The 22,466-nt window shown below is 43.9% G+C and overlaps 7 protein-coding genes across 7 annotated transcripts; 4 read left to right on the top strand and 3 right to left on the bottom strand.

Moving 5' to 3' along the window:
- Nucleotides 1–4,133: 4,133 nt before the first annotated feature.
- On the top strand, nucleotides 4,134–4,436 carry FA14DRAFT_110162 (winged helix DNA-binding domain-containing protein; the record flags this gene model as incomplete). Its single annotated transcript, XM_025495911.1, has 1 exon — nucleotides 4,134–4,436. A coding segment is annotated over one exon (303 nt), but the record flags the coding sequence as incomplete, so codon positions are not given.
- A 1,180-nt stretch (nucleotides 4,437–5,616) lies between these two features.
- Nucleotides 5,617–7,884, bottom strand: FA14DRAFT_161249 (uncharacterized protein). The gene has a single exon (XM_025499031.1). The coding sequence runs from the start codon at nucleotides 7,860–7,862 to the stop codon at nucleotides 5,667–5,669; it is 2,196 nt and encodes a 731-aa protein (XP_025353657.1). The 5' UTR covers nucleotides 7,863–7,884; the 3' UTR covers nucleotides 5,617–5,666.
- A 128-nt stretch (nucleotides 7,885–8,012) lies between these two features.
- On the bottom strand, nucleotides 8,013–10,203 carry FA14DRAFT_161248 (DNA/RNA polymerase). Its single transcript, XM_025499030.1, has one exon. The coding sequence runs from the start codon at nucleotides 10,053–10,055 to the stop codon at nucleotides 8,109–8,111; it is 1,947 nt and encodes a 648-aa protein (XP_025353656.1). The 5' UTR covers nucleotides 10,056–10,203; the 3' UTR covers nucleotides 8,013–8,108.
- Nucleotides 10,204–10,433: 230 nt separating this feature from the next.
- FA14DRAFT_161247 (uncharacterized protein) lies at nucleotides 10,434–15,551 on the top strand. Its single transcript, XM_025499029.1, has one exon. The coding sequence runs from the start codon at nucleotides 10,716–10,718 to the stop codon at nucleotides 15,264–15,266; it is 4,551 nt and encodes a 1,516-aa protein (XP_025353655.1). The 5' UTR covers nucleotides 10,434–10,715; the 3' UTR covers nucleotides 15,267–15,551.
- On the bottom strand, nucleotides 15,535–16,523 carry FA14DRAFT_161246 (3-hydroxyanthranilic acid dioxygenase). The gene is made up of 2 exons (XM_025499028.1): nucleotides 15,990–16,523; nucleotides 15,535–15,915 (listed from the first exon to the last, which is right to left on the bottom strand). Exons 1-2 carry the CDS (start codon nucleotides 16,252–16,254, stop codon nucleotides 15,620–15,622), a joined length of 561 nt encoding a protein of 186 aa, XP_025353654.1. The 5' UTR covers nucleotides 16,255–16,523; the 3' UTR covers nucleotides 15,535–15,619.
- A 919-nt stretch (nucleotides 16,524–17,442) lies between these two features.
- FA14DRAFT_190511 (P-loop containing nucleoside triphosphate hydrolase protein) lies at nucleotides 17,443–20,356 on the top strand (the record flags this gene model as incomplete). The annotated part of the gene is made up of 1 exon (XM_025501797.1): nucleotides 17,443–20,356. One exon carries the CDS (start codon nucleotides 17,443–17,445, stop codon nucleotides 20,227–20,229), a length of 2,787 nt encoding a protein of 928 aa, XP_025353653.1. The 3' UTR covers nucleotides 20,230–20,356.
- Nucleotides 20,357–20,466: 110 nt separating this feature from the next.
- FA14DRAFT_61237 (WD40 repeat-like protein) lies at nucleotides 20,467–22,390 on the top strand. Its single transcript, XM_025502562.1, has one exon. The coding sequence runs from the start codon at nucleotides 20,543–20,545 to the stop codon at nucleotides 22,283–22,285; it is 1,743 nt and encodes a 580-aa protein (XP_025353652.1). The 5' UTR covers nucleotides 20,467–20,542; the 3' UTR covers nucleotides 22,286–22,390.
- Nucleotides 22,391–22,466: the final 76 nt, after the last annotated feature.

Genomic DNA, 22,466 nt, shown 5'->3' with positions numbered 1-22,466 from the left:
ATTTACCACCGGCCAATTCGGAGTGGGTAAGACGACTTTGTTCGATTGTGTTTTTTTTTTTCAACGCACGCAAAGAAAAAGAGGCGTACATTTACTCCTTAACGATCTGGCCCAAGGTAAGAATGCCGGGACGCAGGCAGTTGTTTTCCATGGCCGGTGGCTGTGACGCCGCCTTTTAAGAAAGGGTGAAGGGTACCCCGAGGCAAAGGCGTGCATGACAAGTTTGACAAATTTCCATTGACAGTTACAAACACACACACGAGCCCTTCTGTCTGGAACGGTATCTGATTACATTGAGAGTACGATCGCATTGCAGTGTGCAGTGCGTGTGCATTAGTGTTATGATAGTGATGGAAGACGGCGCCTTGGACCCGGGTTGAACGGATAAATGGTAGCCATGTGAAGCAGTACACCTGTCTTCTTGCCTTTTGCCCGGTTCCATTATCTCGCTTGACTTTTTCTCGGTAATCGTCTAGTGAGGTGAGACCAAATTGATCATGTTCTTCACTAGTTCGATTGGGCGTCTAAAAAAGTGTAAAAAAAAACCATCTTTCGATTGAAGTGCTTTCCGATATTCCAAGACTTCTCTTTTCGCTTTTTGTGCACTTGATCCCTTCATTCTGTTTTCTTCTTTTGTTTTCCGTACGTATGTATGTATGTATATGCGATGTGGCAGTCGCATATCTTTGTTTTAAAGCTCAGGCGATTTTTGCATCCTTTGCGATTGTGCCTCTTTCACTTCCACAAAGAGAACTCTGTGTTGTTTCTATTTTTTGTCCAAAAATGAAATAATGAAAAGCGGTGCGTTCCTGCCGTTTATTTTTTGCCTTTATTTTTAGCCGGGTTTATACCCAAAAAAAGAACAATCTATTTCTTTATCGGTTTTATGCCTCCTTTTTGACAGCTAAAATGAATTGTTCAGGCACCCGGTCTACGCTTAAATTCAAATCACGGGCATCTAGAAATATCAGGCGTAAGGTCTGCATATCTCTGTTTTAACACTGCATCCTCCCATTAAATCTGTCTAAAATTGAATTGGAACTAGTAAAAGTGGGGGAAAGATTCATTGATTAGACCTTGTCATTAAAAATAGGGACAATCCTCTCCCTTGTCTTTGTAGATCCTCTGCTTGATTTCGAATTGATCATCTTCTTTCTACGGTTCTGCCCCCTTTTTTTTCTTTCTCTTTGAAGGGAAAAACGTCTTATCTGGCGGAAAACATTGGACGTATGCATAGAATTGCGGTAATTTGTTACAATCTATCAATCAAAAATCAATCCTGCAATCCGACTTTCCATTCGTGCTTTTTGCCACTTACCTCTTTGCAAATTTGATTCGATCGATTTCCACTACCATCATCTATCTTCATTCAATCATCACATTATCGTCATCATCATCATATTCAAGACTCAATTGAGAAGCCGAGAAAAAGCGCACGCCCTTTCTCTTGGCAAACTGTTCTACGCACAGCCGATTCTATCAACGGTTCGTTAACAACCCGTTTCCGTCTCTAATCAAAGATCATTCTGGCGGCCTGAACCGTTTTTTCATTCGACGGAGAAAGAAATCAAACACAACCGCATTTCGGCGCAATAGGGATCAGCCGAGAGGAAAAAAACAAAGAAGCCCAACAGCCTTCATCAATCACAAAAGAGGGAAGCATTCACTCAACTCTCCTCCGTTTTGATACGCCGTTCGGAGTTTGATCTTTTTGGTTTTATGAACAGAGAAAAGGAGTGTCAATCATTCCTTTACGAAAAACACAAAAAGGTAAAAGTAGTTGCGTGACCATATTGCGTATACTCCTTTAGCCCCTTCTATTCAACCGGATCCGCAAAAAGCTCCTTCAAAGGCGTTCTGCTCTGGAAAATTGTTCGGACTGGTAATACCGAAACCGGAACCGTATTGTGTTCTCTCTTTTTTTCTAATCTCACATCCACCTTCTCACGTACAAAAGGAGCAAAACAGTGGTCAATTTTCAATAGTATTTCTTTGTCGATCTAGACGGAATTTCGGTCTCTTATTCCCAAATTCTATTCATTTCTTCAAAACTCGTCATTTGATCCAACTCAACATTATACGCCGAACATTCTCGAGAGCATCAAGTTGATCGTTCTTGCCTCGTTTGCACTCCGCAATATAAAAAACACACAAATTGTCGCCGTGTGCCACGATCCGTTCAATCAATTCTGCCAAGCATTTTTGATCGAAGCTGTGTCAAGTAAACGGTTTCCCTTTTCTGATTATCGATTGCCAAATCGAACGCCCAAAACAAAGGGAGGAGCAAAAACGTCACTCACGCATTTAGCATTCTCTCTTTAATCCGAAAAATCTCCTATTGACCGAATAAGCTGGTCGCAACGCCACAAACAAGTGTACGCAAGACTGTCAAGGAGCATAGCAACCCGGATAGATAGGAGTATTGTTGCATTCGATCGTATAGAAGGCCGCAATCTTCTTCTCTTGAGAAAAGTAACGATCTCCAACGCAGATTACCCAGAAACTGCCGCCGCATTTATCGATGTGCAGAAGCCTTAAAACCACACAAACAATTTTGGATCCAATCATCATCCACAACCCATTCTAAGACTTGCCATCAACTTAGCAACCCTTTTTCCTCACCTCCTGCACTGCAAATACTTTCGGTTAAAAGGAGTATCGATTTTCTTCTCTCTCGATTCCCGCCTCACGATAATCGCATCTTCTCAAAGGGGTCTATGACCGAGGTTCTCTCATTTGATCGTCCCAACGGTCTCGCAAAACCTTTACCGGCGAAATATACGCTTCTCATGCAAGGATCATCGTATGAGAAAGAGCGCGCCAGTGCAAAAGCGGATTTAGAACCTCATACACCATCTAGAAGCAATCGGACAACATCATATCAAAGACCATTTGAAGAATACGAAGAAAGAAGAACAGGCTCTCCGAGAGCACAAGAACAATATCGTGATAATCAACAACAAGAACGAATGAGCGCAACGATGCGTGATAGGTATCGATTTCATGATGAAGATGTTACCGGCGGTGGCGTAGCAACAACAAGTAATCCAGACAATCGACAGGCCATGTCACCTTCTTCCTCTTCTTTGAAGCGCGATGATTGGCATTATACGAATCAACAAGGTAGCGGAAGTGGAATGAAACGTCGTCATTCGCAACGATCACCATCGAGACCAAGATCACAGCAAGGCTCTCAGGCTGCACAGATTGCGAGTATCAAAGAAGCTGAACGGGACAATGACACACAACGCACAAATGAAGCAGGAGGCGAAGGCTCAGCAAATGATGATGATCGATTATTCCGCCATAACATCATTCATGATTCACCACGAAAAACGCCTCGTCTGGATAGACATTCTTCTGCTTCTCACGGGCATCTATCTGAACCAGCTCAGCCTGAATGGCAGAACAGAAGAGGTCTATCGCATCACAGTGAAACAGATTCGACTTCAGCTTCCTCTCGTCTACAAATGTCTCATTCTCGCACATCATCCACAGATGAGGATCCACGTCGATTGGTTCACTCTTCATCCACTGGACGGAGGCCTGGTGCTTTGGAAGGGAATGCAGATGAATCGGAGCAAGGTCCGAATTATACTTGGCAACAACAAGAACGTGCAGCACTTGCATCACAGAACGCAAGACCGATGGGAGGAGAGAGAAACGATCAAGATCGGTATTCAAATTTGCCACCTTTGTTTACCGGATACGCACAAGGTAATGCCCCGTCTTCTGGTCCAACTTCGGCTGCGAATGCGGAAGCGAATGAACAACAATCTCTGCGGTACAATGAAAGAAGCTCCTCGCCTGCACCACGTCTGCCTGCTTTTGCAGCTTTGAGTCCATACCAACATGGTAGTCGTGGACGTGGATCCCCACCACCATTATCTCAACATCCCAATCATCCGACCGGCTTGCCATCCATAAGTCAGCATATGCAATCGCGCGGTCAGAGTGAATATGGATCGTCTCAAATGGTCACCAGTCCAAGAGCCATAGGGCCTTCAAGTATGTCTGCAAATAGTCCATCTCTTTCGCAAACTTCTCATCAAACACCTGGTCAAGCGTTCATTCATCCTTCTTTGGCAGGTTTGCCAGTCGCAGGAGGAGGTCCGGGTAGTAAACAACAACCTTCGTTTGTAAGTAAGTTGTACTCTATGTTAGAGGATGACACAATCGAAGAGATGATTGCTTGGGGTCCAAGTGGAACAACATTCAGTGTTGCAAATCCGGCCGAGTTCGCAAAGGTGGTGCTTCCCAATTGGTTCAAACATTCTAATTGGCAATCATTTGTTCGCCAATTGAACATGTATGGCTTCCACAAAGTGAATCACACTTATCAAGGTACGCCTGAAGAGGAGATTCAAGTTTGGGAATTCAAGCACCCCAACTTCAGAAGGGGAGAGGTTCACCTTTTGAGCGAGATTAAACGCAAATCTTCACGACACAAGCGTCAAGATAGTCTAACCCATTCGATGACCAATGCAGCCGAGTACGAAATGGGAGGAACACCTTCGCCAGAGATGGGTTTGACGCCTCATGGTCACATGCATCCTTCAGCCGCATATGGAGGCTCACATCCTGTTCGATCTCATCATCCAGGTCAAGGTTCTATACATCATGCTTATGGACGTCCGGCTCCTGGCGCATATCAAGGTTATGCTACAGATGCTCCCCTTGGACCTAGCGGTGGAACAGGTCCACCTGCGATTGCTTATCCTCCTCACGATGCCCATCCTACTTCTGTTCAGCATTCTGGTTTACCGCATAGTGAACCCGCAGGATCAGGTATGATGCGAGGTGAACAAGGGTTGGGTGCAAGTGAAGGTGTTTTAGCTCGCGTGGATGATTTGAGCGATCGTATTGATGCTATTATCCGTCATGCATCGTATTTGGAAAACCAATTACGCACAGTGACAGATCAAATGTTCCACTCTCAACAAAATGAAGCAAGCCTTCGTGCTCACGTCCATCATTTGGAATCGCAAATGAGATCTTTAAGCGATCAATTATACCAATCCAGATCAGGAGGACCCAACCCGCCACAACCGGGTGGTTCAGGTAGTAGGGAGTTCTCACCTCAACCAACAGCGGCAAGTATGCAAGGTGGACCTTTACCACCAGCATCACCTTCGGCTTCGACTGTAAGAGGAGAGCAAAACATGCGTGAAGGCGGCCAAAGTGGAAATGTTGGTCAGATGCCTTCATTCGTTTCACGTTCACCCAATCTAGGTCATCCTGCTTATGCAAATCGAAGTGCACATGGGCATGGAAGCGGATCTTTAGCCCCGTCACCTTCAGCAAATCCAAATAGACCTATGCCAGCCTCTTCTGCAGATGCTTATACGAAATTGGGTCCTCCACCAGTACCTGGTAGTGTACAAAGGACCAAGAGGAGTACACCACCTTGAATTTTATCACATTTATCCTTAACTTAAGTGCTCTAATGGTTCAATACTTCTACTCTTCTCTCTTTCTTTCTTTTTTCAGTCTTGTAACCTATTTGCCAAAGGTATGCGTACATTATTGTACAATATACACGTCTATCCTTATTGTCTTGTGATTGAAACCAAAAAGAAATGCCATAAGTAACAAAAGTTTTGAGATGAAAATGATGGTATTTGTGAGTATGCATAATCTGTTTTACAATGGTGTACAAAATATTTCTACAATTCCTCCTCCTCTTCTTCTTGTTGTGCTGGTCCTTGGTCGCGGCTTTCTAGCAATTCAAATAATCCTTTGTTCTTAGGGCTAGCATTGTCGTTGTCTTCATCAATGTCAACGTCTTCGTCTATCACATCGCCTCCTTGACTTCCCAAAGCCATGCTAGAATTCCAAACGTCCACCAAACCTGCACCACTTTTCTTCAGGCGCTTCTGCGATTTCTTGGCTGCTTTTCGAACATCTCCTCGTTTACGTGCCATTCCCGCAACTTCATGTTCACCTAATGCTCTTTGTAATTCACGTTGTTGACGACTTAAGACTGGTTCACGTTTTGCTCCCGTTCCATCGGTCATCACATCGCGTGAAATCGGCGATCTTCCTCTTCTTTCGTCTTCGTCCGTGTTGGGTATACCAGATTGATCGAACATGACGGACAGAGATGGTCTTCGTCTACTTGGCCTAGACTGTCTGTCTGTGCCTGCGATCATGTCATCGTCCGATAGATTGCTTTGCTCATCTTCCTCTTCTTCATCGGACGAATCCATTTCATCCATACCTCTCCTTCTCTTACCCAAGCTTGATCGTGATGTGTCAGCTTGAAGGGCTGTAGCAGCCTCTATCTGCTCTTCATCTTCTATAATCGCTTCAGGCTCAACAGCTGCCTTGTCAGACGCATACACCCGATCTCTAGCAACGATCAAATCTTTACCACGCCCTGCTGTCTTGAAGTCATCATCTTTTCTGACACCCATCGCTTCTGCATCAGCTTCTCCGAGCAACGCTGCAAGGTCGAAAGCATCGCTGAATCCTGTTACAAGAGAGCTACCTGCAACAAGGCCATCACCTGCGCCGTTTGCATTTCCAGCATCAGTGTTGGTCGCCTCTGCAGCTTGCCCTGCTTCTTGACCTGGCTTTTGTAATGAATGATGGACTGCTGGAGGTGTCGAGTAGAAGGAAATCTTGCCGATGTTCCAATCGTGCAACACAATCCGTGCAGCTCCTTCTAGATCCGGAATACCACCTTTACCCAACTTTCCACGCATCAGAGCGACTCGAAGCAAAAAGTCATGTGCATCGCCTTCGTTGAAACCGCCTTCGATGTTGTACAAGGTTGATAATTGTTCAGCATCAACGCGACCCAGCATAGCTTGGATGGGTGCAATAGGATCATCAATCAATTCAACCTTGACTGTATTCCGTAAAACGCTCCAAGCAACTTCATCTTTTGTTGCTGTTCCATCTCCATTTGCTACATCAGCCATTTGTTCGAATCCAGCTCCACCAAGAACGACTCCAGGACAATCTAGCAATCTGATCCCCTTTTCCAACATCACACCTTGAACAACTTTTGTCCATCCAGGTGTACTGGCAACAGCACAAGCACGCGTACGCAATAAACTGTTGATCAAACTACTCTTACCAACATTTGGAGGTCCAACAACGCCAACATTGATTTGTTGTTTGAGATTGGATCCTTTTGCGGTTGTACGAGCATAGTTCTTGAGCAATTGCAATAATGCATTTGCCCCGATTGCTTCTGATCCATGTGATAATTTCTCATTGCTTGACTCGCCTGCATTCTTTGCGTTCTTGCTGCCGACATCCACCGATCCACGACCTTGTTTGAGATTGCCCCTCTGTTGTTGAGTACTTGCTTTGAATGCTAGTGTTGGAAAATCATTACGCAAATATCGTAACCAAGATTGCATATTCGCCAATGGGATCAAATCTACTTTATTCAATACCAAAACCACCCTTTTGCCATGTGCCAATGCCATTTGTTCTGTTTGCTTCGATCGACTTCCTAGAGGATCTCTTGCATCCAGCACCTGTAAAATCACATCGCTATTCTCGATCACTTGTTTCACATCTCGCATAAATGCTTTTGCGCTATTGTCCCTCTTTCCACTCAATGCTAGATCCCTTGAAGCTCGCTCGAACCCGTCTTTGGGTGCGATCAAGTCCCTAATATCGTTCTCTGCTGTTTCCATAGCATCCGATGTTGCAGAAAAATTTTCCAAAGGTGAAGAACCATTTTGAGCAAAAAGTTGCTTTCTCTGTTTGAAAAAGGCCGGTAATCCAGTATCTTTCTTCAAGCCTGCTTTATTATTATTGTTGCCTACTTTGCCGCCGCCTGCTTGTAAACCTGCTCGGCTGCGAGCAACGGATCTGTTATTCTTGTTCTTGTTACGACCCATAACTGATTCCAATCATCACCCGACGCATGTAAGAGAAGGGAAATGTTGGTCTGAAATTCAAATTTAGAATTTTAACCTTGCAGCAACTTTACCAAAAATTTAAATTCACGTGCGGCAAAAGAACGCGCCTGCTTAAAATGGCCACTCATGGTGATCTTTAGATTGATGGTGGTATTGCTATTTATGGTACAATGATATATGTTCTAATATACAGTGAGCAGGGTAAGCATGTACAAGTGTTTGCATTCAAGCATTGCGATGAAAAAATGCGTCAATTGTGGAAGTGTTGGTCTTTTTGGCCTTCTTGTGTTTATTGACGGGTATATTGGTTTTCTTTGTATTTGCAGGTTGATTTGATGGTACAGCTTGGGGTTCCGGTTTATTTCCTCCAACTTCAAATTTATTCAGACAGATATCAATGTGCTGATTGAGGAAAGCATTCAAACGGACTTCTGAGACTTCTTGATCCCTTGGATATGGTATCATCTCTTGACAGACCGGACATTCCATTTCAACTAAATCTTTCTTTTCTTCTTTCTTATCTTCAAATGTGTCATTTGCTATTGCACTTTGCTCTTTATACTCTTGACTTGATTCTACCAAAGCTTTCTTCATCGCTTGTTCAAACACGTCTTCATCTTTTGCCTCTTCTTCATCATGACGAGGTTTCTTATTTGAATGCTCTGAACTAGACTTACTCTTCTCGAAAAGCCTCTTGATACCTCCGCCTTCTGGTTCACGCAAATCCTTCAAGCCTGTGATACGAACGCCAATCAAACGCATCGAAACTGGTCCATTTCTTTGTTCAATCTCTATATCGAGCAATTTAGAGACAACGGCAAATAAATCTTCTGCTTTGTAAAGGTAAGAGGTAACAGTTTTTGCTCTTGTAAAACGTTGAAATGTGTCAAGTTTGCATGTCAGCGTGATCGTCTTTCCACGATAATCTAATCGTTCAAGATCTTTGGCAACTTGTTCAGCACTTTGTCGTAAGAATTCTTTTAGCTCTGCGACATCTTTTGTTGGACGAAAAGTATGCTCTCTACCAACACTTTTACGTTCTCCTCTCTTGGAAGGTTCGACGACATTGCTATGAATGCCAAGATAGGCTTTCAGCAGAAATTCTATATCGGGCAAAGTTAAGGATAGCATCACCCTTGACTTTGCCACATCACCGCAAGTGAGAACACCAAGAGAGGCCAATATACGTTCTGTCACACGACCAATTCCTGGTATTTTTCGGCAAGGCAAATCGTGCATGAGATCCACGATAAAGTTGTGCGAAGGTTCAACACGGAATTGTCCATTTGGCTTATTTCTGTCAGAGCTAATCTTTGCTAACATCTTGTTTGGTGCAATACCGACAGAGACAGTCAATCCTGTTTCCTTTTGAACACGCTCCCTTAGCTCCGTCACAACAGCATCAGCGGTGGTATCGTTCATTTCACAGTAGGGAGTGATATCCAAATATGCTTCGTCCAAGCTCATTTGGGCGTAATGCGGATCGTAAGTCTCAAAGATTGCCATCACTACTTGCGACGCCTCAACGTAGGAGCTCATGTTGTTCTTGACCACGATCAAGTGAGGACATAATGCCTGAGCCACATGAGTTGCCATGCCCGATCGACATCCAAACTGACGAGCTTCGTACGATGCTGTGACCAACACACCTGATCCAACTCCGAATGCTTTGCCTTTCAAAGAAGGATCACGTTTCAGTTCTACGGCTGCATAGAACATATCCATATCTGCATGTAAGATGATACGGGATAGATCACGCTGAGTCTCTAATTCCATTATTTGTTCATCAACTCGCTTCTCTGCTGCTATCCATGCGTCTCCACCTTCAGGGTAATTCTTCATGATCGCATCTCTTTTTGCCAAAAGATCATTTACTTGTCTTGTAGTTCTTTCATCACTTCTCTTTTCGTTTTCGAAATATTTAGAACCTTTTGAAGCTTCATAAATCTTTCTATTGATTTCATCTTGATCTGTTGCTAAGCCTGCTTTGGCACTTGAAGGTCCAGCCATTCGACGTCTGAGACTTGCCAATGCTTCTTCATCTTGTGCGTCATTTTTGGCAACAGTTTGTTCCGATTGTTTTTTATTTGGCGATTTTTGAAATTTAGCAGCTGTGATATCCTTTGTTGCATCAAATGCATCAATATCTCGATCACGATGAAAACGTGACATCGATAGACTGTTGCCAGGGTTAGGAATTGACCCTTTTGATCATTGATGGCAATCTTTTGGTAGGTGATGGTCATTGCGTATATGCATTCAAAAGTTAATTTACACGACCAAATTCTACTCACGCGAATAATTTTTGGTCCTCCCGGAGGTCCTCGCTTGAGTGCACTTTGCGCTGAGCTGCTTTGGAATGCCTCTTTTATCGTATCGGCCCTTTAAGGTAGATGATTCTTTTGTTTAGTGCGGTGCGTAAGAGGCCAAGACGCATGGCACAAGCTTAAAATGCAGCACTTTGGCAGAGGTGTTGCTTGACATGTTCACGCACGCGCCACGATGTGTGGCCCATTAACCAAAGGAAAACCTTCAATACACCTTCCGACCATCACAACGAAATCATCAAGAAAGCAACATCACAGATTGCAGTGGTCAATCAAATCATCTTCAGACCCAAGAATACGACATCAATCCTTTCCTTACGACACTCGCAGGAGGAATCCACGATACTCACTCAGACAAAGTTTCTGTCGCGTTTTTCACCTTTTTTTCATTTCAGTAATGACCGCTTAATTTCACTTTCAAGCGCCTTTTTAACGATGGCAATCAAATCTTCTCATCTCGGCGAAGTGCTTTGAAGAAAAAACTTGAAGCTTTTGCATTATCAACATGACAGAAATCGCTCAAAAAGCAGGTCTTGACGCCGGAGGTCCAAGCTCGTCCTCTTCTCCTTACCCCTCCCAAACCCCCTCTACATCAAAAGGGGAAAGGACTACTCCTATCGAAACACCTACTTCTTCGCAGGATCAGCCTTTACAGAAGCCTAGAGTACGAAAGCGCTCCTTTTTTGGAAAGGCATCGAAACCTTCTACTCCATCAGAGCCAGTGCCTTCGTTTCCGCAAAATGTCAATAATTCTGAGAGCACAAGACGAAACGAAGATGTACCCCTCGTATCTCCTATGGGAAGACAGGATGATTATCTTTCTGTACCAACTCAAACTCCTTCGGAACGCTCTCCTGTTCGCAGCTTTATCTTGCGTAGACAAGGCCATGGAAGATCTCCCTCAACATCCGCTTTACCCTCACCCCCTCCGACAGGGTTTACTTCTTACGACGATCAAACATCATCCCCATCGCCTAAAGAATCCTTGAAATCTCACGATCTACCAAAGCAGGAGTTCAGGGAAGGTGTTTCGCAAAGTCTAGGGCGTAAAGCGGGAACGATGTCTGTCGCCAATCAAAATTCTAATTGGTACAATCGTGGTCCTATGGCGAAAGCACATGTTTTGAGCAATGCAATCACACGAGGCAGAGATCGGTCTGCTTCGGTAAATGCATCACCTCGACCTGCAAAAAAGCATGACAAGCTGATGATTAATGCAGAGAAGGACAGTAATCTTTATCGTGTCCCTGAATCGCCTGGATTCAGCACTCCCAGTAGTCCGCTCAACCTGAGAAGATCTTTCAGTAGGAGGAGCATTTATTCTTTACGCGGTGATCAATCCTCATCTGAGATAAGTGAAGCAAGTCAGGGACAGCGTGATGCGCCATTAGGGGCTGCAAGTAGTACTCCAAATGCTAAGCCGAGAAGAAAGTTATTTGGACGCCCAAGTAGCCGAGCGATTGATGTAAGCTCTTCATCCAATTCTAATTCGATACCCACCGGAAGTCACCATGATGACAGATCTTCATCTGATCACTCTTCTGGTCACCCGTTCAAGAAACTACATCATGTAAGCAGCAATTCTATGCTCCAACCCAAGAACGGATCAGCAGGTCTGGATCCAATGGCATCGACTGATAGTTTAGCTAGCAATAGTACCAGTAGTGTTTCACGCGGTATCACACGGAGAGCTGGTGAGATGATCCAAAAGTCTGCATCGCTTGCCAATTGGGGTAGGAAAAGCCGGTCTACCCTCAATGTTGCTGAGGAGATTGAAGAGCAGCCAACTTCGACTCCAGCTGTTAGCGAAAGCGAAGCAAGATCTCCAAGTATTTCTGAGTTTGGCGCTACGAATACGAATTCATTATCTTCACCATCAGCTGCTCTTCATAGTAGCGCAACCGAAGCAGGAATTCCCAAGCGATTAAGCGGCTGGATCTACAATATGCTTGGCAATGACGCAGAACAGACCAATGCGACCAATGAAGTCGGAATTCAAGTTTCAGATAGTACGGCAACGCTAAGACAGGTACCTGAAGCTCATCAAAGGAACCACGAATCGACTTTACGCGGTTCACAAGATGGAAGTGCAAAGAATTCGGGTGAACTTTCGAAATCTGTCAACAAGGACAATGATCCGCCTACGATTACATCTAGGTCACGTACTGCAGGTCTTTTGTCAGCTTTGGCTGTTTCTGGACGAAATCGAACAGAAGGAAACACTCCTAATGCCGCCTCTAATCCTTCAAGCAGCAATGCAATCGGAAGTGGGGTGGGCGTTGCAAGGAGTGGATTGGATCGAGCATTGCGCTACTTTATCGATAACTCCGAACAAGATTCTGATGCCGAAGTTGGTGCTTGGCTTTTGGGTGTTTGGCATGGTCCTTCAGGAGACAATTCACCGGTCATCTCTGCAGATATGACGTCCAAACTACGGCCTGCCATTGAGGTTTCAGATGCTACCCCTGAGCGTGAGCAAACTGGCAGAGCATCAACGAACGCAGAAGCCACGACGAGCAGTAGTAAAATTGATAGCGAACAAGGTCATGAGGATGACAGTTCGATAGCCAGCAGTGCCCACCGTACGCGTGAAACGTCTCCATCAATAGCTTCTGCAAGCTCAAGAGGAAGTGTCAGCAAGAGAAAGAGCTCCAACAAAGTGGAAAGTGACGAAGTGATCGTAGGAGATGAAGCTCAAATTGTGGCCCGCAATCCACCCACACCTCAAACGTCGCCCATCATTCCACAAAGTCAGATTACATCGTCACCCTCTTCTTCACGGAGGAATCGTCGTCCAATGCAGGCGGCAGAAAGTGCTTCGAGCTTAACCACTGCCCTTCGGTCTAATGCAGACAATCAAGTCAGCTTCCAATCCGATTTCAGTTCACGGATATGGTGCACATATCGATCTCATTTCACACCAATTGCTCGTGATGGGACAATTTCCAGTCAAGCTGAGAATGCAGCAGCACTAGCAGCCGCACAACACACCTCTTCAACAGGACAAATGCAAGAAGGAGCAAGAGCAACACCGCAAAAATACTTAGGTGAAGGCCCACACTCCTCTTCAACTTCGATATCCACACCATCCAGAAATGCACAACATTCATCTACGCCTCAACATTCTCTTGGCAATGCTTTCGGTATCAGTCCACCGCCATCCTCTTCACCATCCAACCCTAGCCAAGGTGGAGGAAGTGGGATCGGATTAGGGGAACGGATGGGAATACCAAATCTATGGAATCGAGCAACTGCAGCTGCGCAGGCGTATGGATTGGCTGGAAGATCTGGACTCACAACTGATGCAGGATGGGGTTGTATGTTGCGAACGGGACAGAGCGTCTTGGCGAATGCTCTACTTAATGTTCATCTTGGCCGATCTTGGAGACGGAACGGGAAGCCAATACCAGCTTCGCAAATTGATGATGGCCGAAACACCAACGAAAGCAAAGAGTGGCAAATGCAAAGACAACAATATGCCAAGTATGTACAGTTACTTTCCTGGTTCATGGATGAGCCCAGTTCTGCATGTCCCTTCGGTGTTCATCGAATGGCAAGGGAAGGGAAGAGACTTGGCAAAGAAGTTGGTGAATGGTTTGGACCCAGTACAGCCGCTGGTGCCATCAAGAAGCTTGTTGATGAATTTCCCGCATGTGGTTTAGGTGTGAGTGTGGCAAGTGATGGAGTCATCTACCTAGATCAAGTAAAGGTACAAGCTTGCAAGTCGAATGTCAACGGACAGAAACGTGCCAGTGCACTCCAAAAATGGGAACGCCCAATTTTGGTTTTGATTGGTGTTCGATTGGGATTAGAGGGTGTTCATCCTATGTACCATGATTCCATCAAAGCAGCCTTTTCGTTCCCGCAATCGGTCGGTATCGCAGGAGGTAGACCAAGTTCGTCTTATTACTTTGTTGGTTATCAAGGTAATAGCCTATTCTATCTAGATCCGCATCACGTTCGCTCCAGCGTTGCGTTCAAGCATCCACCACCTTCGATGGAAAACGATGATGAATGGTGGGCTCACGCTTATTCCGAGCAAGAATTGGCCACCTTCCATAACGATCGTCCAAGACGAATGCCGATGAAGAGTTTGGATCCATCAATGCTTTTGGGATTCTTGATTCAAGATGAAGAGGATTTGCATGACTTTGTCGTTCGCGTCAAAGCATTGCCACGTCCCATCTTTAGCGTTCTGGACAGTATGCCAAAGTGGATGATGGACGATTTGGATGACGATCTTGATGCCGAAGAGAAAGCTATCGAGAGTATCTCCGAAAGTTCTGCAGATGACTTTGAGCTTGAATCGGAGAAATCCAACGCGACACCAGAAAAGAGCAACGTTGAAAGAAGTGCGCAATCGATCGTTACTGTTGGAAATTCGAGCTCACCTGAAAGAAGCTCAGAGGAGAGGCGGAAAGAGAATTTGAAAGCCCCGGAAGACCCGAAAGGTAAAGCAAGGAGTGGTCGATCTAGACAGCAGCGAAAGGTGACACCAAGTACTTCCAACACGGAGGAGCCCTTGTCACTGAGCACCAATAGTACTCAAACGCCAAGATCGGAAGCAACATTTGAATTCATCAGTCCACACAACGAAGCACCAAATGGATCGGAACCGCCTCCAGTCCCATCCAAGGGGTCTACTCCCGTACCGATTGCATTTCCCACATTCGCCAGCAGAGATGAAGACGATGATGCAAGTCCAAACGAGACCTTTGATGTTGGCTCATACGACGATTCCAAGGCAGTTCATTCAGTCTCATCTGAAGAGCCTGAGCATATTTCATCTGAACACACAGCCAAAACCATTTCAGGTAACGAGGTGCAGGTGATCGAAGATGCAGACGATGAGGACAGCAGAGAAGATCTTGCGGATGTGGGCGAGAATGATATCGACGCAGCTTGGGAGGATTTGCAAGATGATATAAGATGTTCACCAAGGGTGGACATTGGTCGTTGGAGTCATGCAGATGCAATCATACGACGAGCAGAGGCAGAAGAACACACACAATCACACAATCTTGATTCTGGTGATGAAGAAAACCTACACTCATAACAACAACGAGAGAGAGAGAGACGGACATATACCCCTTTTTTTCAGCACAATTTCCTCACACATATTTCTCAATCGGCTATGCTTTTCAAAGTTTATATTTACAGGTTTCAAATCTTATGTATGCTTTTATTCCATGTATCTTATGCCCTTCTTAAACCTTTACCTTGAACTTATTTGGCTCTCTAAAAGCCAGCTTCCGTTCCCTCACATCTTATTTAAACTACATACCCTGCCTTTTGGCTTTAAATTGATTGCTTTCTCCCGTGTCCTAGTGAATTATAATAGCATTTTTAAAATGTAGCAATGTGCGTGATATACAATAAAAGATAGACAACAAACAGCAAGCCATCAGCTTATGCTGCTTTTGCCTCCACTCTACCGATGAGTTCCCGTTCTCCTTGTTGATAACCACACTTTGAGCAGGTACGACCAGGAATGTCGGATTTCCATTCATCGATGATGGGTTTAAGTTGTGTTCCTAAATCTGTACATAGGAATCTCTTTTCTTTCACTACGAACGGTTTGTTCTCATGTGCTTCCAAGTTTGGACAATACCAACGCATCGCATCTTCTTGTTCGGTTGGACGTGTGCGTTCTACTACCAATCCAATCGTATCGGCAAATCTGCAAGGTGAATGAGGTGTGTTTGCTATGTCGTGCGACAACAGGTAGGGTATGAGTCAGTGTTCACGCATCTTCAGTATTTGACCCGCATATACTCACCTGGCAACATGAACATCTCTCCTTCACCGATTTGAATATCTCTAAAATTTCCATCATCGATCACTTTGAGTACCATTGCACCTTTGACTTGATAGAAAAATTCTTCTGTTGGTTGAAAATGATAATCGCTACGTGCATTTGGACCTCCAACAACCATTACAGTATAATCTTCTGATTTGAATAAACAGAAATTTCCCACTGGAGGTTGAAGCAAGTGCTTGTTCTCGCTTAACCATTTATCGAAATTAAGTGGAATCGGAAGCATCTTTTTTTGGGGAGGAGCAAGCGGTTGTCGTTGTTGGTGCTGACTTTTAATCGATCGATCGATCTGTCTGTCTGTCGATTGACTCAAATGACGTTAATAGATAACGATATGATGTGATGGCTGAGGACAAAATCCAATCTTTTTCTCTCTGGATGTACACGAGTGAGAGAACGTTGACGGTATTTGGTGAATGTGGACGGAAGATAAGATTCCGTAATGAGCTTGTTGGCCAACTGCAAATCGTTGATTTTCTTTCGGTGCCGTTTTCCGGACTTAAGAAAGCAAAAGTCCGTTGCATGCTGCACACACGCACAGTCATAGCTGCATTGATAAGCGCAAATCTCGCCAACTTTTCTCCACAAGCCCGTATGACAATATTCTGCGCTAAAAGAGGGTTGCATTACATGAACCGTTAATCATCATCATCATCCTTATATAATCACCACCACCATCATCAGATGTGGCAGGCCTATTTTTATAGACACAACACACCATTTCCCTTTTGTTGAGACATGTTTGAAATACCGCCAGAAATTATCGTATCACAAAACATTCTTTAAAGAAACTTTACAGCTATGACTCGAATAATTTTCTGATCGGTACCGAATAATTAAAGGTCCGAGAATTTGGAACGCCGTCCCTGGAATTTATTGACGAAAAATGGCGAATAAAATAAGATGATCATAAGGCTTTCAAGCTGAGAAACACATATTGTCAGAGCACAAAGGAGATCTGAGCGTTATCCATGAAAAGTCCGCTTGACAGATGCACGCAAATTGCATCGCTTAGCCGTAATATGATCGGCACTGGCCTTGTGTTAAATTGAACAATGGTGCGTACAAATCGGGGATATTTTGGACAGACGTCGGAAAATGAAAACATTACTGAAATTAATCGTTCCAACGATGCGTATCTCAGTAAACAACATTGACGATCACAGTAGTTGTGCTCTTGAGAGATGTACAAAGGGACAGAGAACGGAGTACCGCTTCCTTCATTCCTTCTTTTTTTATTTGGCGTAAAATTGCTTATCTCTCTATTCAAAAACATCAATAAATTCTTTTAGAAGAAAATGTTTTTGTTTTGTAAAGTAATTCAGAAATATAAAAGCCAATGAGTAAGCAGCATTCGCTTTCCCTCAAACCACGTAAATTCCCTTTTCCCCCGAACACAGTTACAGAACAAAAAATGTCAAAAATCACCAGAAAGGCCTACTTTGTAACTTTGTTTGAACGCAATGATTCCAACAAGCCTCAATTCGCTATCGAACATCTAAAATGGCTGTTACAAGAAACGGTAGAAAAGTACGATTCAGGTATCACTGACGCGGCAAGATTCGTACCGATTGGTATTCAAGTTTATTTGTTACCTTTTTCTGATGAACCGCAAACGATCATACTTTCACATGGTAAGCGAAACTTGTTTATCACTGTGCTAGAAGACGAACGTGAAACATATCTCGATGAGCAAGAAAGCAAGTCTTTACCAAGCTGGAAGGTTCTGTGTTCATTGTTGTCATGCACAGCAGGCAATGCATCATGGTCATTGCAGCACCTTAAGATCCGTTTGACAAGTCTATCTGCAAGCGAGTTCACATACTTGCTTGCTAGCAAATTTGATACCCCTGTCAGCATGCTAGACCTAGATCTCATTGCAGACATGACTATTATCAAGTATAAATCATACCTTTATCCATTTATTTTAGGTGAGGAGCTTTTAGGAGATCAAAAGATGGCAAAAATCTCATCAACAAGTGCTGCCGAAGTCACTATCGAGAATGTAGAAGTAACGGAAACAATTGTAAATTACTTAGGTCATTTGAAACTAGCAATAGCTGCATACGAAGCTTCCCGCCACGTTTATCTTGTCTATTCTAATTTATCTATGGAAAAAGCATTTCTCAACACCGAAATTATTCAACCAAGACTTTTGGCTTACTTGGCAGAGTTCAATAGTGTGGAAATACTTTTATGCCTGGCAAAAGATACGCTAGAAGATGTCACTTTACAGCTTGATGCAACTCGAGCGCATTCGGATGATTTCAGAAGCGATGGTGTATCTTATACGCTTTCCAATAGCGGACATACGATCACCGTTCAAAATATGCGTTATCGTGATCAATTGATGTTCAGTCAACGTCAAAGTTTACAAATAAAATTTACCCATCGAGGCAAAGCATACAAATGTCGTGCATATGTGTTGTATGCTAAAGGTAAAACAACAACGATCAAATTGGTAGGAGAGGATGCTCATAAGTTTACTCTTGGTCAACCTCCGATCATCACTGAAGTCTTATGTCTAGGACGAGAGGATTATTCAATCTCGGAGGTTCAAGGTATCATCTGGCGTAGAGATTTATTGAACTCTGTCAAAGCTTTTAGCAAGTTAGGTGATGCAATTCTGTTAAATCCTCTCCTGTTCGGCGACACTCTCACGGTAAAAGAAAGCTGTCCGGACGAAAGTACGGTGAAAGTATTCGAATATATGGCAATGGATGACTATAATGTGATCAAAGATCGTCAAGATGAACAAAGCTTGAACGCTTCTCAAGTCAAAGCTGCTATGGCGATTCTTTCACCATTAAAGAAGTGTACTTTTACGCCGGGCAACATTTTTGAAAGCAAGACATACGAAGCTGGTGACCGTCTTGTTGAGATCCATGGGCCACCAGGCACAGGAAAAACGAGTTTGATTAGTGCATGCTGTCAACAATTCATTGCAAGCCTTGTTGGGGGCTTTTCTCTTGGAAAGAGTAACACAATTTATGCTGTTTGTCAATCAAATGTGGCAGTCAAGAATATCGCTTTGTCCTTGAGCAAAAAGAATGTCAAGTACAAAATCATCGTTTGTGATCGTTTCCAGGTATGGCATCAAGATTTGTACAAGGATATCTCTGAAAATCTGATCATTTCTGATCGTTTGGGAAAGAATGGATCATTTGCCAACCTTTTTCGAGATTGCAACGTAATTCTTTCAACGATGGCCTTCCTGTCCAGCCCACGTATTGCGGAAATCAATAAGATTCGTCCAATGAGTTTATTGATGGTCGATGAAGCTTCACAAATTCATCTTCGCCATTATCCTCATCTGTTGAGCTATTTCGGCAAAACACTTGGCAGGGTTGTATTCTTGGGAGATGATAAGCAATTGGCTCCTTTCAATGCAGAAGAGGTAGCGCAGGCCGGAACAAGTGTGTTTGAATTACCACATCTCCGTGAGAAGGCATTGTTGCTCGACACAACTTACCGTCTTCCGGTACCTCAAACTGAATTCATTTCGCAAATGATATATGATGGCGAATTGAAATCTGGACCGGAAAATTTCGATCCAAAAGCAGGCATCGTTGGTTGCGTTTCTTTCATCGATGTTCACAGCGGAAAAGAAAAGATGCGTGAAAGCAAATCAAAATACAACAAGTCAGAAGTTGAAGTAATTGTTCAATTGGTCCAAGCGTATGTGCGTCGTGGTTTGAAGCTTTCAAATTTGAAAATCTTGACTCCCTATGATGCACAAAGAATGCTTTTGGAGAAGGAATTGATGAGAAAAGGGTTATGTGCAAATGCTGATATGGTTTTCACCGTTGATTCATTTCAAGGCCATGAGTCCGAGTATATCATCCTTAGCTTGGTTCGCGATGGTCACAAAACAGAAGAAAAGATGAACAACGGCGGCAAAAAAAGATTCAAACGTAAGAATGGCCGAGAAGAAGATGATAAATCAAACCCTCTTCATCGTTTCCATTTGGGTTTCCTTAACAACGATCGTCGTACGAACGTTGCCATCACCCGTAATTCACGTGGTTTGATTGTCGTTAGCAGCAAACGATTTATCGAAGGGAAAGGATCGTCCACCTTGATTGGCAAGTTAGACGAATACATCAAAGACTCAAAAGAAGACGGTGAGACCGCTCATTGGGTTGACGAACGAGATGCTTTGACTGGCAAGTTACCCACGCATATCTTCTGCAAAGAGTGAAGAAAGAAAGTAGATCCTGGTTATCGTCCCCGTGTATATCAATGTAGTCATAGAAACTTAGAGAGATAGAATCATACAATAACGAATAATATAATAATCAAGTCGAGTCTTTGTGTGTGCGAATAGATGATGGTGATAGTAAAGGCAGGAACAGCATTGAAGCCTTTGAATTTTTATCCGTCGGCGTATCGCCGCGCAGCGCTAAACGGAAAAAAAGCTGAGAATTTTGAAAAATTTAGTGCATAGACAAATTTAAGATTCTTCTGCAACGAAAACTTCCGCTTTAACCATCATTCAGGAGTCCATCAGCAGCATGACGCAGGTTGCTCGATTGGGAAAAGAGGTGGTCAGTTATGTTCTAGGACCATCGGAAGAAGTGTCGAGAACAGGCAAGAGCAGTACTGCAAACAACAATCTAAGCTCTTATGCTGCCCTTCTTGCGTTGAATAATCCTAATGCATCAGCACCTGTTGGAACCCTTAGAGGATTGGTCCAATCGCCAAGTGGGTCTTCCTGGACAACTGCAACTTCACAAGATGGATCATCGACTTTAATGATTCATGCAGATCGTCAAAGGCCCGTCATTCACGTACATGTACATCAAAGCGCTTCCGGATCTGCTTCAAGTTCAACAACATGTCCGTTAACCGCTCGTTTACATCCACCAGAGTCTACATGTGCTCTTGCTATCTCGCCCGATGGTGCACTACTGGCTGCAGGATCTATCTCTGGTCGATTGTACGTATGGCATCTGGCATCCGGTCACCTATTAGCATCTTTGGACGCTCACTTTAGAGCTGTGTCTTGTCTCCAATGGACTGCTGATGGTCGAGCTCTAGTCTCTGCAAGTGAAGATGCCCGAATCATAGTATGGAGCAAAGAAGGTTTACTGGACAGTACTTCTGGATCTCTTGATGGTGCAGCAGCACTAGAATCAAACGCTCGTCCATCGCCGTTCGCAATTCTAGCCGATCATGTTGAAGGAATAACGTCTATCGCTTTATCCTCTTCATCTCGTTCGGCAATCGCATCTTTTCCTTCGCTCAGAATATTCTCAGCATCAAAGGATGGAAGTGTGAAGTTGTGGGACGTTCGAACGCGATCTTTGGTTGCAACATGGACGTTCAACGGACCTGTGATGAAACTTGTTTCGGATGTTGGATTCCGTTCATTCTTTGTTATCGTCAGAGGTAGAGCAGTTGTACACAACAGTAAGAAAAAGACTGGAAAAGCAAAAGAAGCAGATTTGGACGAGGATATGGATGATGAAGATGGACAGGAGTATGATTGGGTACGTCGTATTGATTTGTTTGGCGGTAATGCCCCAGATCCAACTTCAAAGGGTAGCGGCTCGACTGCGTCTTTGTTCCGCATTGAAGATGCACCTCAATCACTGGTCTACAGAGCCAATGCAGATGTCAAACTTACCGCTCTGGCGATCTCCCTGAGCGGTAGCCATCTATTGGTCGGGACGTCAGATACACAGCTCCTATCGATCGATATTGCGTCATCTGTCGTCATTAGAACAACTCCTTTGGTTGTTGCCGGTCAAACGGGCATAGCAAAAGCAAGCGGAGGTAGTGCAGGTACAGCTGTTTTGGGACTTTCTACTTTCTTGATCGAAGATACGAATTCACTTTTACAGGGCGTATCAATGCGAACAAAAGGAGGTGCTTATGGGCGTTCAGGAGATGCACCTTATTGGAAAGTTGCTGAGAAGCTGGATAGAACGATTTTACCTACTGCAAAGAGTAATGAAGCGGCATCCGATGTGACATTCTTGATGCGATTAGAGCGTAATGATGTCTGTCAAATCGTCAAAGATCTTGCTCCGCCTTCTTTGCGCGAGGCTGAACTTGAAATGGCTGACGGTCTTGCTTATGGACAAACGAATCAGACAAATGGCGCCTCTGTGACAAATGCAGAAGAGATGCAAAAAGCCCAAGATCGAATTGCTGAGTTGGAAAATTACAATGTCAAATTGAACGAATTGCTTAAACGTGCACAAAAGACCAATGCAGGTTTATGGGAGCGTGTCGTGCAAGATTCTGTGTAACAGAAAACCTCTGATAGAGTTTTGTGGGAAAACGATCATGTATTTATAGAAAGCATACGGCATTAATGAAAACAATTGGTGTACGTGTACGAAAGAGAGAGAGAGAGGGCAATAAAGCAGGAAATTTATGAGCGATCGAGCGAGAGACAAAAAAGCGAAAAGGAATAAGAAAAGTGCTGGT

Source organism: Meira miltonrushii (genome assembly GCF_003144205.1).
Source record: "Meira miltonrushii strain MCA 3882 unplaced genomic scaffold FA14scaffold_3, whole genome shotgun sequence".
Taxonomy (NCBI): domain Eukaryota; kingdom Fungi; phylum Basidiomycota; class Exobasidiomycetes; order Exobasidiales; family Brachybasidiaceae; genus Meira; species Meira miltonrushii.
Note: the sequence above shows the minus strand (reverse complement) of the source record. Positions and strands in the feature narration are given on the sequence as shown.